The sequence below is a fragment of the Parasteatoda tepidariorum genome, chromosome 7 (genome assembly GCF_043381705.1).
Source record: "Parasteatoda tepidariorum isolate YZ-2023 chromosome 7, CAS_Ptep_4.0, whole genome shotgun sequence".
Classification (NCBI taxonomy): Eukaryota; Metazoa; Arthropoda; class Arachnida; order Araneae; family Theridiidae; genus Parasteatoda; species Parasteatoda tepidariorum.
Window position 1 is genome coordinate 9,268,248 of NC_092210.1, and position 17,234 is coordinate 9,285,481.

Here is a 17,234-nt window from a genome sequence, read left to right on the forward strand (position 1 = left end):
TTCTAATTTTAAAACTATTGTGAGTTTGTAATAGTTATTCATGGCAGTCAGGTTAAGCTTTGTCCATTATTAGCCAGCGCCCTCTATGTAAAGCCATAGTTTGGTAAAATAAAAAAAGGTTTAGGATTTTTATTTTTTAAAACTTTTTTCCAGAGCTGTATTGTCAGGACTCATACAAACTAGAATTACTCATTGATTTTAATATTTTTCATTTTGGTGGAAAAATCTTAAATGGCGATTATTTTTTTAAACATTTTAGCAATTTTTCCTCACTCGAAATTCATGTAAATCTCTGCCGGTTAGCCTGACGGCAGGAGAACTCTTAACTCATGATATTTAGTATCAGAACTTGACTAGTGTAGGTAATGTGCTGTAAATGAAACTTGGAATCTCAATAGTAAACGAACGAGAATTAAATTAATCGAAGTAAATATTTCAGTTAAGTTTATTGTGAATGTTATATAATGCACAAAATTACAAAGTAAAATTATATAAGCGTAAAATTATATTTGAAATTAAATATTCAATTCAAACAAATATAGTAATTTTTGAAAGAAAGAAACAACATTGTTGGAAAAAGTTGTGAAATGAATAAAAGAAGCATATAGATAAACATTTTATTAGATCAAAATAAACTAAGATACGATAAAGGTTGTTTATATATTACTATACACAAGAAACATTTTCACTTATTTTTTGGTTATATATTACATCCTTTATTCTACATAACCAAGTTAAAAAAAATCATGTACATTTTAAATACACGTATTTAAAAGTATAAAATTACAGCAAGTTAACATGGAATTAATGATTATATACAAACTGCATTCCATAAAAACTGAGAGTTGCGATTTTTTTCAAAATGTTAATTGAACGTTTAAAATTATTCTAAACGAAGCAAACGATTTTATTTATCTAGCCTTGTTCTTGTTTGAACAACTGTTTTCATTTGCTCGATGGAATTAATGCTACATGGAATTAATGATTATATACAAACTACACTCTATAAAAACTGAAAGTTGCGATTTTTTTCAAAATATTAATTTAACGTTTAAAAATATTCTAAACGAAGCAAACGATTTTATATTTCTAGTTCTTGTTTGAATAACTGTTTTTATTTTCTCTTTAGAAATAGAGTTGAGTATTTATAAGTTGAAAAACGAAATGCGTTGTGCTCTTCAGTAATATCTTAGTAAATGCAATCTTCCACATTTCCCTTACAGTCCTGATCTCTCACTGGCTGTTTCCGACGTTTAAGAAGATTCTAACAGTATTTCAGCTGTGCAGGATTCTTTGAATCAGTATCCACAAAAAAGCTTCTCTTCTTTTTTTAAAAAGTGGGATTGCAAAATGGTACTGTTGCATATCGTCTGAGGGAATGTATTTTGAAAAAAAGAAGAAGAAAAGAAATTTATTTTTTCTGTAAATAACATTTCTTGATTTTTCTTTTATGATATTACTCTCGGTTTTCTATGGAACGCCCTTTGTATATGATTCGTTACAGCACAATATACAGCAACAGAAAGAAAGTTCTACATAATTAACAGACGTTATTTGTTAGGCGCATTGCTAAGTTGCTTTGGCAGTTTGCAAAGCGTCGGATTATCAAATTAGCCTATGGCATAGACATTAAATTATTTTAATCTATGTATTTTACTCTTGTTGAAAAGTAAGACTAACAGCAATCAACTTTAAAAAATTGGCAACATTTTCTACAAATAATTCAAAAGCATAGGCAATTTTGTCCATTAAATGATAAAATATAGACACATTCTATTCATTCAATACATAGGTGTAGGTAAATTCTTAAAATTTAATGTAAAAATATAGGTAAATTTGGCCAATTTCACGTAAAAGTATAGGCAAATTCTACCCCTTTTAAATTTATTTTCTAAATTTGAATCATATTGTGAAATTCACAAGGTGTATTGATACATTTTTTAAAAGTTTTTAAATTAGAAATTGACTTTGAAATTGCGATCTTTTTTCGAACTCGAGAAATTGGTATTTTACTCAGTTTAAGAAATTTTATACGATTCTTAACAGGAGAAGGCAGCTTTAAATAATAGCTAAAAAAGCTCGTTTGATTATTCAATTTTAACCTAAAGAATTTTATTTCGGTTTAAAAAGGAATTTTATGGAACAATTCGTTTTACACATGAATAAGTTTAAAATCGCATATTTCTTTTCCTACATTGAAATTTTACTTTTCTTCTATTTAAAAACGAGAGTTTTATGCAGCGTAAGATGTAACATACTTATTATTACTTAAACAGGATGCTATGAAATCACTAATTTGCATATATTTTTAAAAATCCATATTGAAAATTTATGTCGAAAGGGGTTTGCAAATAAATATTTAAGCGAACAAAAAATGAAAAAGGTATCAAAATTTAACGAATAATTATGGAAGAAGTTGCGACTAAGAGCCTCACAACCTGTTTGATTGCCGGAACAAACAGAGAAGAGTTGAAACGAGATTTAAGAAACATCTCCCAGTTTATATACACTACCTTACTTTAATGGAAGAGACAATTTAGGTTTTTGATATTTTTTTGAATTTCTAAAGAAAAACTTAGAGGCCTATTTCGTAATTTTAAAAGTGCTTGGTTCATGGGATTTTTTATACTTTGTGATAAAGTTTAAAGCTTTCAGGCGTTTTAGGGACCGACAACGAAACGAAAATAAGTATTTTTGAACACCTTATGCCAGAAAATCAAGCTATAAGCTTGTAACGATTACTTTCGTTGTTATTTGTAATGACTGCATAAAATTTCGTAAATCTAGCTTAAATATTTATGGAGGAAAATTGATTGAAACTTTTTTTTATTTTAAAGATATTTAAATCAGATTCTTTCCAATAGTTTATTCACTACAAAATTATGAGAAAAAGAAAAAAAAAAAAATTTCGCGCATGCGCAGTACAAAAGAACTACTTTAAATACTCATATCCTGCGCATTTTTTGACAATTTATTTTTCTCCAAATTTTAAAACAATAATTTTGTAATTAATTTTTAATTGCTCCAAAAATTTTGTTTAATTTACTGAATATTTTTAAAGTTACAGAAAAGAAAATAAGAAAAAAAAATTAGATAATAAAAAATATTCATATCTGCATAAATATTTAAGCTAGATTAACAAAATTTTATGCTGTCATTGCAAATAACAACCCAAGTAATTGATACAAGTTACAAGCGTATTGCTTGATTTCCTGGCATAGAGTGTTCAAAAAAACTTGCTTTCTTTCGTAATTTTCTGGTCGCATGAACTAAATACTTCTCCAGAACACATTGGAATTCATTTATTTTATAGTTATTTTCATAAAATGCGGAGTTTTGAAACTTGAAATACCACATATTAGAATTACAGTCGGAGTTCTATTTAACGATGTTGCGAATTTCTCAATTTTGCGATTTTTTCGAGGAACCAAAAACATTTTGAAAATTTCTTCGTAAAATAACGAAATGAATTTTCGAATTTAACGGACTTTTCCTTGAGATCCACTTTGAATTGTTTTTCGTAGCCACTTAACTTATAGAGAAAGCAGAAAAATCCCTTTCCCTTTTCGTTTGCATTTCAAACGAAAAACTCAGACAAAATTAATGGATTTTATCAGTAGCAATTAAATTTAAGAATGCATGTGGTGCGTTTAAAATTACTTTTATAATAAATGCAGCTATAATTTTATACATAAATTTAGCTTTTTTTTAGTTGAAAATGTATGTAGCATGTGTAACTCTGGATAATTTTTTGCTCTATTCTTGGTTTCCATGCAGATTTCTTTTATGGTTAAGATTTAAAAAATATATAGTAGATACTAGTTTTAAAGATAAAGGTGTATTAATTGCTATTTTAACTATGTCTAGTGTTTATGAATTTAAAACATGTTTTGCATTTCAATAGGTAATTTTCTATTTGACGAATTTTCCATATAACGAACTTATTATCGGGATTTAGCGACTTCGATAAATAGAGGTTACTTCGAAATCGATTTTTTTTCTCCAAATCCTGTAAACAGCAGTAAACATCCATTTCAAAACTAAACGCTTAACAAAGACATAGTAGCGACATCTGCTGTTAACGAAATGCAACTCAGATTTATCCACAAAACATTAATATGCTTTAATAATTTTTGACATTTATTTACATAGTATAAAGGAATGTAGTAAAAGCTGCTACCGTTAGTTTTACAGATCCCAATATTCGGACGGTAGTTATGAAAACATTAGGTACAAGTACATCATAGCTGCTAACTTGGATAGGAAAAAATCCAGTAGATTTCACAAAATAATATAAATTTCATGATAGTTGTTGCAAAAGGTACTAAATATTTTACACATGGGGAATTTTAGGGATTTTTATAGTCACCAAAATAGAAAATCTTCAATAATTTCTTGTCATGATTAACATTACTGAAATGTTACGCATTATGTTTATTCATAATTTCGCATATTAATACGCATTTAATTCATCGAAGATAGTTAAAGGATTTTTCATTAATTAAAAAAGGAACTTCTGAATAAAAATAAACTCAAAATTTTAGAACGAAAAGTTTTAAACTGATTTTTATAAATGAGGCTCGATTCATTTTGTATTAATAACAATTATTTAAATATTCAAGCAAGTAATAATCTGTGCAAAAATTCTATTTCAATAGGGATTTCTCCAGGAAACTTACTCAATTTTAGGGAATTTTTAAGAATGTACAAATCCAGGAGAATTTTTATTAGACCAGTAGACCAGGAGAAGCTGGCAAAATCCAGTAGAGTTGGCAACTATGAAGTACATCTTGAGCGCAGTACAAAAACACTTTTTTTTCCCTTCAAAGATCTCCGGATGAAACTGCTTTTCTGTATTTATTATCAATAAATTCATAAACTGACGCAAAACTCATCCAGGATGTTAAATCGTGCCGCTGCGTTCCTAGAACACAAAAGAAATTATTTCTTTTTTTAGAAAATAGAAAGTTCAAAAGCATTTCAGATAGTGAAATGAACAATAGTCAATGAAAAAAAAACATATAAACAATGAAAAAATATTGTTATGAACATTAAGTTCAGCTACAAATCTTCATTCATTTTTTATCGATTGTAACCTGTTAAATAGGGACAGGGGAATTGTTTTTATTTTATGTAATACGCAAAATATTACCAATAGCAATAAAATGTTAAATGGACATCAGTTAAATATGTTGACACAGCAATAAACCTATTTTCCTCTATTGTAATCTGTAAAATGAAATTGGATTTTTTTTTATTGGAATTTTTTTTTTGTTTAATGTAATTCGCAAAATTTTAAATTGCAAAATTGATATTATAAAAAATGCTCATTGGACGTAACTGAAATGTGATGTTGATATAGCAATTAACTTATTTTTCATCGATCGTGATCAGTAAAATGTGACATTGGATATTACTTAAATGTAATAAACCTATTTTTCCACGATTGTAATCTGTAAAACGGTGACATTAGAAATTCATTATTTACCGTAATCAGGAATGTCTTCAGTAAAAATAAATATTTGGATTGTATGCAGAGTTAAATGGTATAAATCACATCCAAACGATATTGCCACCATATTTGAACGACAATAGGCGAACCGAGAGCAACAAAATCAAACTAAGAAAATAATGCAAANTAAAAATAAAAAAAAAAAAAAAAAAAAAACCCTGGAAAGATGGAGGTTTAAAGTGGATCGTGTTTACCAGAAGATAAGAAAAGTTACAAAACTTTATATATTCAAAAGCAAAATTTTTGGTAATGGTATTTTGGCAACGATGCTAAACTCTTCATAGTATTAATTTACAAAAATTCTGAAAAGTAAAAGGTCGATTTTGTTTTAGAATCAGCAACAAGTTGCAGCAGTCAATTATTAACTATTTTCAATTNAAAAAAAAAAAAAAAAAAAAAAAAAAAAAAAAAAAAAAAAAAAAAAAAAAAAAAAAAGAGAGAGAGAGACGAAAATAGAACTTATAACGTTACTTTCAATGTAAGTTTGCATTCTCGTACCATTTTATTCAGTCATTGGAACAGTTTTACTGTTGAACATTTCCTGTTGCCATCTGCTGCCTGAAATTGATGACATATGCCGATAAAGTACGATATTATTATTCATGATAAAGTTTTCCATTCTTTATTGAGTTTTTTGGGGTGGGCATTTTTCTTTATTAAGATTTCTTTTCCCTATTTCTTCCCTTCACTCTCTCCCAAGTTTTACTTTTTCATTTTCTTTATTCTTCTTCCAGGCCGAATGACTTCCAAAATTACCTTTCAAAAACATCGTTCGTTTTAAAAACATTGTTAATCTCTTCCAAAAAATACTTGCCCGAATGACTGTTCTCATGCAAATAACCTGAAGCTTGACTAAGAGGGTGGGGATACGGTTAAAAAAAAATAAAGGGGAAAAAAATGGAATTTTCTTCTTGATTTCTTTTTAATGGCAATTTATTTTTTGTTTTTTGTGTTGCTTACGTTTTGACCAAAGTGCAGACGATAGTTTGCTCCATTCTTTTTGTCTTATATCATCCTTTTCTTGCCTACTTTAAGAAATTGGTGTTTTATTTTTGTTCTTTTTTCCCATTATTGTTGTTACATCATGTGGAATGTAAAGTTAATAAGTTTTAGATTAAGTTTCTGAACGATTTTATTTGTTTTAGTTTAATTTTTTTCCTCATTCTTTTTGAATCTCGTCTGAATATTCTAAGCGTGCGGCCAAAACATATTCTAATTTTAAAAAGAAAAAAAAATTCTTTTAACTTTCAGTCATTTGTTTCAAGATCTTTTTCCTTCTCCTTATTTTGATATATTTTTTTTTTAATAAATGAAGTCTGCGCACTTTTTCATCACATACTTGTTGCTAAACATAAATTTTGTTGGGATTTTTCCCCCATCCTGTATTACAGTTGATAGCTTCATTCTAAACTTCATCAACTTTCTTTTAGAAAAGCATTGAAAGACCCACTTTTTTGATAAGCAGGATTGTTCCTATTTAATTAAACAATCGGAAAAAGTAATTTTAACTTGGTATATAGTGGCGATTTTTAATGTTTTCACTGAAGGGTACAGATTTCTTAAAATTTACTCGTTACCGTTAAGAAATATTTTTTGCGTGTCAGTACCTAATGTGTCAAGTATATCTTAGGGACTTATGATTTTTTTTTTTTTGAAGGTAACAAATTTTTTAAAATTATCTCTCTATATCGTGAAAAATAATTTTTAAAATAAATATTTTTTTTTAAAGATTTTTTATGCTAAAATCTATTTCTTTTGTATGTTCTGCATCCAATTCAGGATAGTAAACTTGTCAAGTTTTAAAAACAGGCATTGAAAAATAAAAACAATACTAATTAAAATACCATTTGCTGATAAATTTTTTTTCTTTTACTTTTTCTCATTTAAAACTTAATAAAAGTCACTAAAAGAATTTAAATGCCTCGAAAATATATTCTCAAGGCAAAAATAATGATTAGCAACTTACTTTTCCTCTTTAGAATGAATGAATAAATAAATAAAACTGCACGCGAAAAAATAATGTAAATGTAAGTTTCAAATAAAGTCTTTCTAGTTCTATTTTTCATCCCCCCCTCTCAACTACAGTGGTTTTTCTAATTTTGTTTCTCACCTTTATTTCTCCATTGTTAGTTGGCAACTTGAAGTTTTATATTTAAAACCACTTTTGTTTCTCCTCACTCACGTCAGGCTAGTCTTGAAAATGGGTGCCTCTTTTTGAGCGCTTGAAACATGCCAACAGTATTTTCCTAATGAAATGTTTTTGAAGCGAATGAAATTTTTTAATTAAGTAATATCTTACCGCTTGGGGATTGCTTATTTAATAAGCGTAATTGTTTATTGTTATTTTACTTAATAAAGTTGTTTTAGGCACAACGACAGACAATGAGGACAATTTTAATTAAATGTTGATAACAGCTTAAAGAGAAGAGATTGGACTCAATTTTTAATGATCGAACTCGATTCCGCCCGAGATTAATACGACAGATGAAGGTTAAAATACACGAAAATAAAATGCCTTTACAAGCAGAAAAACCAAATAAAAACTTACTTACGTTATTATAAGTTATATTATTATAAGTAATGCTCCGCAATTTTTATATTCAATAATTTCCCCCCTCAATCAAACGGATATTTCATTGTCAAGAGCCCTAGCTCATGTAGGCCGAGATTTTCGGGCTTAGTCCGAGTTTTTATATTGATTCTTTGGAATTTTTAAACCACTAGAAATTTAGTTTTTTATTCTTCTAAATTATACTTTAAAGTTAGAAGCGAAAAACTTCTATTAAACGTTTTATATTCTTTTTAAAAAAATTAAAAAACAAAAAACACTTACATAATTATTTTCGGAAAAAGACAACAACAAAAAAAGTTGAATTTAAAACATTAATTTTAATGTTTGATGCAACTAAAATGAAACAGAAGCAAGCCCGGCTAGCTCAGTCGGTAGAGCACGAGACTCTTATTCTCGGGGTCGTCGGTTGAAGCCCCACGTTCGGCGAATATGTCTTAAAATTTTTGTTAAAGAAAAAACACGGTCAATGAATTATTGGGAGAAATTTGTCTTCGTGGAGGACTTTTTGATGAAACTAACCCGGGTTTGAGTTACAGAGAGAGGAAAATCTCACAAGGTTAGCCTAATGGCAAAGGGACTCTAACCCGTGATCTGTCTAAAACTGAGGATATTTTACGTCAGCACTGTCGTCGGTGCAAACTGGATGCGGAATTAGCATCGACTAATCATAGCTGGGATTCGAACCCAGTTCACCTCATTAGAGGGCGAACGCTCTATATCCTGAGCCATCACGGCGCGACTGAAACTATTAACACTCAACATACTGCAGTACTTGCAATAACATCATCTATAGAGGAATAAGAAAAGTATTTATTTTTGACATCAGTGGATGTTTTATTACTAAATTTGTTTGTTCTTTTTAAAATTTCTTCAACAAATACAGGGAAATTTGAGAATATGCGAGTAAACAGGACATAGTTGAAAAATACAGGAGTCTTCGTTACAAAACAGGAGACTAGGCAGGTATGTTCTGGATATTACTGGCTAAGGTCAAGCTAAGTTTCTGCATATAAGTTAGAACGTTAATTAAAGTGGAGTTAATTATATACAACACCATATTGCATAACGAATTTGTTAAAATAGAATTCTACCTTGTCCTTTATTTAACCTAGATTTAATATTTCTTTATGTAGTTCATCCTAAACGCGATTATTTTTGCTTTGTGAATATAATTGTGATTATTTTTGTTACCGTGAGTTAATTAAATACAAGGCATTATTGTCTTTTACTTTGACTTTTAGTCGAGATGTTAAATTTTTATTTCAATTAACACATATCATCAACATTAATTAAGCATCGTTGTTGTCAATTTATAGTATGGCAATTTGTTACAGTTCCTTGAAACGAATAATTACTTTTACTTCATCAATTTTGCCTTCAAGTAGATAGCTCCTTTCTTTTATATCAATATGCATCTATTACCTAATTTAATTAACAATCATTGGCGTCAATAATAATAAGGCGAATTTTTACGTTTCTCCAAAGCGAATTAGTATCACTTTTCTAGTAATTTTGCTTTTGAAAACATTACTAATTTTTTCCCCAATTCAATTACCGTTGATTTTAAATTGCTTACTTTTAAATAAACATTTTAAAAGAATTACTATAGACAAAATAAACACGTGGTGAGAGACAATTTTGGAAATATTAATTTGGTGACGCAATCCACGAATGCTGCCACGCTTATGTTGTTCACTACATTTATCTGACATAGCGAATAAAAAATTAAATATTTAAGTATGTGCGATAATTTTTTTTTCATCAAATAGAGTTATAAGCTGGGAAATGCCACTGATATTATCGTGAAAATATTTGAATAACAAAATCACTAGCTTGCAATAAAATTTAAAACAATGGCTAAAGCTTAACCAATCAGAAAAATACGTTTTATTTTGAGCTCATCTCGCTCGAATAGTTCGTCGTAGTATGTTCGAATGTCGATAGGGATTTTCCTCGCGCTTCGAGCTATCCGTCTGACAAATTTCATCACTTTCGGACAGATGGTTTAGGAGTCTATAATGGAGGACACACATTCATTTATATTCTACACTATATTATTTTCTACACTACAGAGCACTGCTGGCCCATATTTCCTGGTTACCGTATCCGGTGTATTTTGAGGGTATTTGCAGAGATGCCAACTGCTCCGGACACGCCAAAATAATTAAAAAAACGGTAAATAACTACAACTAAATTTTGCTAATATTTTACTATTTTTGCCTGCTTTTTAGAAGATATAGTATGACATAACTACTATAAAGTGGTGAATTAGATAAGCCTACGAATTATTTGGAAATAGTGGTGGATAAAAATTTACTAAATTGAATTTATTAAACCAAGAATCACAATTGATAAACTACCACTTTAAAATATTTATTTGCTGTCCGGAGCAAGTTGGCATCTCTGTATTTGGCTAAACATGTTCGCTGAGTATAGTAACTCTCCTGAGTGCATGTCTTGTTTCTGCTATATTTGTTACTTAATTTGCTTCATATAATAATAAACATAAAAGGCGAAAGATAGCAAACATGTAGTTTAAAGGAAAATAAAAACTAACCTATTGTCTCGTTAATAATGCAGAAAGTTTGAAATTTAAATCTAAATTATAATTTGCAAAATAAATTTTGTCTAGCTACTCTAACTAAATATTAATACTAACTTATGCACAGTGCAGTGCTTTTAACAAGAATAAATAGTAATAAACAAGTAAAAAAAAATCAGTCAAAAAAAATCAAAACTGCAAAAAAAAAATTTTTTTTTAAATATTGCTATTTTTTAACAATATATTTCACTTCTAACTCACCAGATATATTATTTATACCCTTTTCCTCCCTTTTTACCTTTATGATTTATCCCGAGATTTCCTTTTTTTTTTTTTTACATATTCATGGAAAACAACAGCCATTCTTTTTCAACTCTGAAGAATTCAATCTATTATAATTGTTTGCAAATTGTACGAAATACGAAAACTCTTTTTCGTATTTAAACATTAGAGAACGATATCTTTCAAATTTATTAGAGCTAATTAATTTGTTTCCAAAGAAACATACACAATAACACCAAGGCACTAGATAGAGCAGAGAAAAATAACATTCTATAATGGATGAAAGACCATAAGTTTAAACTCAAACGATTTTGTAGTCATTCACTACTACTTCAATTTTCACTTTAGAACAATTATTTTTCAACTATAAATACAAAATGGCGTATAACAATGGTTTGCAAAATACGAAGCAGGTTTTAGCAAGTTTCTTTTCTTAATAGGGAACATTATCTGTAAAATCTATTAGTGATAATTTGTTGCCAAGCGAAACAAACACGACGGAGCAAGAAAAAGCTAAAGATTTCAGCTTTGGAAGAGTTCACGAGAACTTCAACCTCAGCAAACAAAAGTCACAAAAGGGCGGTGCGCCCTATAATCCGATAATTATCCCCGACTCAACACACACCTTCAGCAAACACGGGTTGCCCGGAAAAGTTTTCTAAAGAGTCCAAGTTATTAAATTCCGGGAATCATCACACCGAAAGGCACAGGCTCCTGGTTTGAAAAGATAAAAGAGAGTTCAATTCGGCTAGCCTATCCTGAAAAGCTCCTGCTCATTTGTTCCTGTTCCAGGGGGTTCTTGACAATTGTGTGGTAAACCAGGAGGTCGGGGTGTGAAACCAGAAAGGATTTGAATCCTGAAGTGGAATAATATGCGCAAGCGAAGAGGGGTGCGAGGGAAAGTCAAAAGAGGAACTAATATGCCACTGATTAAAGTTTGAGGGTCTTTCAGATGGTTTCCAACACGGAATAATGGTTTAGGGTCGTTGACGAGGGAGAGGCAAGATATAGCAGAAATAAGGATAACGCGCGACTAGGTTTAATTTTTTTTTAAAAGAAAATTTATTAAAAGCGTCTTTCATTAAATTTTTTGTCAATGTAAATAAAAACAAGACTAGCAAGCTATAAAGAGTAAAAAAAAACACATAGCAGAGAAAAGTGATATAGTGAAGTGGATAAGAGAGCACCATGTACGGAGCAAACGACACTACGAATTACATAAATAGGTTTCAATGGGTGCTTTTTCAAGCATGCATACCCAAATCAAAATTCTTGATGGTCCCATCAAAATATTTTGATGATTTATGTCGGTTTAAGTGCGATTCATGATGGTCCGACATCATTTGATGGTTCCCATCATTCAACATTTTCCATTATGCGTTCATGGTTTTTGATGTACCATCAAACTTCCACCAACCATTACGATTCGTGATGGTTCCATAGGAATTCTTGTTGGTTCTCAAGAATATATCATCAAAACTATTTGATTTTTTATATTAGACCATCAAAAATCAGTCCGAATTCCAAAATTTTTTCACAGCGTATAGCAGAGGTTCCCAATTTTGTACAGCTACGGAGCCCTAAATGATCGAACATTTTTTGGCGGAACCCCAAATTAATGAGTAAAATTAGTAGCTGTGGATATGCTAACCAAAATAATAACAAAACTATAGATTATTTGATTATATTTAAATGCGAAAAATGAAATTCTTCAGTCGTTATTTTATCAAAAATAATCGTAAAATAAGCTTTAGGTAAAATTCGCCGACCCACCTGGACTAGCTTTGAGTTTGTTTTTGGTGCATGCAAAAGCTGAAAACAAATTTATAATTTTCGAAAAAAGCTTTATGTGTAAATTCGTGACCCATCTAGACTAGCTTTGAGTATGTTTTTGGTGCATGCAAAAACTGAAAACAAATTTATAGTTTTCGAAAGAAAAAAAAACATTAAAACGTTGAGAATGGTTGTCATAGAAACATATTTCTTTATTTTAGGATTTGATCATTTTATATTGAATTAAAAAGTTTGATGAGAAATAATAATGCCCTTTTTTTGCAAATGCCTATCTTTTTCGTGCCATATTCAATGTATTGTTATTGGAAGAAAAAATTATTTAAAAAGACATTCTAATTCTTTGTTTATTTCAATACTTTCATAAAACTAACCAAAATATCAAATAAATGGTGGTTTGTTGTTTGGACATAAATAAGACAGGTTTCAAAGATCATAACCGGTTTAAAAGATTTAAATTTTCGGATCCCCTGTGAGCTTTTTATGGAACCCCAGGGTTCCAAGGAACACTATTTAGGAACCGCTGGACGAATGAAACCAGAAAAATCCCAAGTATCAATTAATAATTCTTAATTTTTACAAAGTTTTATGACTCTAAACAATGCAAATATAAAATTATTGATTAAAACTAATAGGAATGAATTCGATAAAAGTAACAGATGAGTGTCAGAATGAGGAATCAAATTCGCCTTTCTAATTCTCTAATCAAGCTGCTTACTTAAGAAACGAAACAATTTCAGAATTATTTTGATTATCGTCTGTTTTTGCCGTTTTCTGTCTGATTGGCGACAGTTTTCCTTAGTCAAGCAACTTCTGGCGACGAATGCAAAAAGTATATTTTATGAGAAATCTTACTGAATAGGAGCTTTCACGTAGCGTAAAATTATATTTATGTCAAAGGAAATAAAAAATAAAAAAATTTTTATGCATTGGAGAGATCAAGACAAAAAGGATTTGTTGCTTTAGTGGAGGGGGAATAAAAGAAAGCCCTAAAAGAGGGATGGCAAAAAGTGGATAAGGAAAAACGAATATTTTTCCGGTAAATTATAGCAAATGTCAAAATTGAAGGGGAGGAGAAAGAAAATAATGTTCATATACCGGAAAAATGTTTAAGAGGGGGGAGGGAAGGAATGAAAATGCTTGTCTAGCAATAAAACTTTAGAAAAATACTTTAAGGAAATTCAAACGATAAATAAGTTTAACAAGTATATGGTAAAGTTTTCTTTTGAAGTAAAAGATATTTTTTTTACAGTAATGACACAACTTATAAATTAAAATTTTAGATAATTTTCTTCTCTACTTTATAAATTAAAATATATTTGCACAATTTAGTTGAAAACACGTGATAGAAAAAAGGTATACAAGTATGTTTTTGGCTAAGCCTAACGCCACTAAAAAAAAGACCAAGATTTAGGAGGTCTGGCTGCTTAGAAACTGACTTTAAAACTATAAATCAGCGGTCAGAAAAAATACATTTTCCATGTAGTTAACTTCAACTGCTTTATTACAATTGTAGGAAACTGCAACTACTTTTTTTCACATGTAGCGACTAGGGCCGGTATAGCCTGGTTGGTAGGGCACTGGGCCCATGTCCAAGAGGTCGTGGGTTCGATCCCCACCGGATGAAAACTCCCTGTGTAGTAAAATCGTGACTGATGCACGTTAAATCTGACGAGTCACAAAGTCCTCCATGTTCCCATAACAATTCATACATGTGGGAGTACTGATCTAGGAGTTTCCTTGTCTTCTGGATTGGTTCAAAATTACAAGGCTACGGAGTTGAGCATTAGTAGTCGTAAACCTAAAATTGAGTCGGCTCAGCGACGGTTATTAAAAAAAAATAAAAAAAAAAAATTGGCGACTATAAACTACTTTCGAAATATAATCCCTCTTTCGCTACTTTTAGAAGACAAACTTAACTGGAGAACTTAATTTTCACCAATATCCAAAATGATTTTGATTAAAAAATTATCTTGGTGAAATATGAGGAGATATTAAGAAGTTTTAATTCATATTTACATGAAATAGTTTTTTTATTCTAAAACACTTTTTACGAATTTGTTCTTTTAACTTTCAAACTCTATGCTTTTCTTTTCACGACAATGATTTAAGAAATGCAAGGGAATTATCAAATATTTGTGATTTAAGTGATCAATGCTTTTTTTTAATATCCTCCAAGAAATACTGTACAGAGCGAAAAAGAAAAAGCCGACCACCTTGAATAACATTTGGTTCAATGATCGGATCTTCACGTTCTAGGACTAAATCCTTAATGGTTTGAGGGAGCGATGGCAAACATGCTAATTAATTAATGCAGACGATATTTTAAGTTACGACATCAGACATAAAAACGTCTGATGAAAAGTACAGTTCCTGTGAAATTGAATTTTAAAAAAGTCACATATTTAAAATTTGATTTCTCAGGAACTATTCGACCGATTTTTCCGAAGATCAGATGCAGATTTTATTAACGCTCGGCCACAGAGACATTCTCACTGCGTACGATGACGGGCCTGCTAATGATTTGCACCAATCAGATTCGGAAAACCCTTGAACTCTTTATTTAACTAACCTTAAAAGTAGTTGCCAGGAATCGTTACAAACTTTTCTTTTTTTGTATCGTACAAATCACTTCACTACTTCTTTTAAAAAGTAGCGCACAACACTACAAACTACGGAAAAAAGTAGTTTCGCTATTTCTAGCGCGCTACTTCCGACCACTGCTATAAATGTCACAAACTGGATAAAATACTTGGCTAAAAACAGGACGGCTAATAGATAAAATTCTGCGAGGGGTGCACCTGGGGTTGGTTGTCGTCCCAGTGAAGAAGGAAGGATACACCGCCCTTAATAAACCAGTTTGATTGTCACAAGAAATTTAAAAAAAAGTCTCCAGGTATTCAATTCAACTTAGATCAGGCATTCAAAACTGTTTTGTTTTGGTGGTTTTTCATTAAGCCTATTTCATAACTGATCCGACAGATACTTTCTTTAGCTTAAATATTACAACAATAATAAAATTATAGTACGACCCCCCTATTGTGAGTACTTTTTTGACGAATACTATAAAAATATAAATTAAAGGCAGTGTATGCATCCTGTATTCATCAATGTATGAATAATAATAACCAGAGTTTACGCAAGTTTCTAAAAGATCGCTTCCAGTTTAATTTCCTAAACAATAAAATATTTAAATCTGTAAACTATATAAGTATAAATATAAAAGAAAAATATATCAAACAGATCGTATATTGCTTCGCAATAATTGTTGTTTATTGTCAGAAAACAGTTTTTCTACTTTAAAATTATTCACTTACCATTACTAAAAGAAATTTTGTTTGCTTACTCTTGTGCCTCCACGATTTCGTAATCATATCATCTAGCATTCATATCATTCATATAACTCTTTGGCCATCTAGTAGTAATAATTGCATTTTGATCTTTCAGCAGTTAAAACTACATTGATTTTCAACAACTAGAAGTTGAAATTACTGTTTGACCAACTAGCAGTTAATATTGTCATTGTAGCAATTATTATTACATTTTGTCCATCCATAAGTAATCATTGCATTTTAACTTTCTAGGAGTTAATATTACCTCGACTTTCAGCAATTAATATTGCACTTACAGTAATTAATATTAAAATTTTGCTATTCTAGCAGTTACAATACATTTTATCTTCGCACAGTTAATAATTTTGGCCATTTGAACAGTTAATATTCAATTTTGATCATCAAGCAGGCAATATTGTATCTATTTATATGCACGTAGCGATTATTTAAGGCACTGTTTTGATCATCAAGCAGGCAATATTGTATCTATTTATATGCACGTAGAGATTATTTAAGGCACTGTTTTGATCATCAAGTAGGCAATATCGTATTTATTTATATGCACGTAGCGATTATTTAAGGCACTGTTTTGATCATCAAGTAGGCAATATTGTATTTATTTATATGCACGTGCCGATTATTTAAGGGACAGTTGAAAATTGGAATGTTTTGGGTTAAGTCAGTCTTGTTCTGTAAGTTTGATACAATGAAGGAAAAAAAAAGAAAAAAATTCCTTCATCCTGTATCTTAAGCGACAAATTTTCGCCGTCTTTCTTCCTTCGAATAAGAACTCTCTTCAATGGAATGTCGAACTTCACCCATCAACATCAAGAGGGTGGTCGGAAAAGGGCGCTAAGAAATTCAATCACTGGGGCGGCATCAGCCCTTTACGCTCGACTAGACACCCAAGAGGACGAAGATTGGGGACGAAAGGAGAAGGGGAGGGCTCCTCTCGACCGCATTCCGGACCACTGGCCAGCGCCCCAGTGTATCATGTTCTTGTACACACCGGCTGTTTTCACGTATATTGGCTTACTTGTGTGTGGATTTTCCCCAACCCTCCTCACTATGTATTGACCGGCATGGCATTTTGCACTGCCCGGGTAATTTCGGTTCGGTGGAGGGCAAAATATGATAATGCAAAAACGGGAGGGAGGTTTCGAGATGATGGAAGGTGGGGAAGGGAGATAAGAAAGAAAGCAT

At 30.5% G+C, this 17,234-nt stretch overlaps 1 protein-coding gene, 1 long non-coding RNA gene and 1 other non-coding gene across 4 annotated transcripts in view; 1 reads left to right on the forward strand and 2 right to left on the reverse strand.

Moving 5' to 3' along the window:
• Nucleotides 1–17,234, reverse strand: part of LOC139425977 (uncharacterized) — a 260,368-nt gene that overhangs the window by 55,802 nt on the left and 187,332 nt on the right. The window lies entirely within an intron of this gene.
• LOC107450256 (cotranscriptional regulator ARB2A homolog) overlaps nucleotides 604–17,234 on the reverse strand; it is a 52,870-nt gene continuing 36,239 nt past the window's right edge. Inside the window, exon 11 of one of the 2 annotated variants that reach the window (XM_043043504.2) lies at nucleotides 604–4,924. In XM_043043504.2, coding sequence (XP_042899438.1) covers nucleotides 4,824–4,924 — 101 coding nt within the window. In that variant the 3' untranslated portion in view covers nucleotides 604–4,823. The remainder of the gene's footprint in view (nucleotides 4,925–17,234) is intronic. The other variant, XM_071183031.1, reaches the window with a different exon arrangement.
• Nucleotides 8,438–8,510, forward strand: TRNAK-CUU (transfer RNA lysine (anticodon CUU)). The gene has a single exon. It is a non-coding gene; the product is annotated as a tRNA-Lys (tRNA).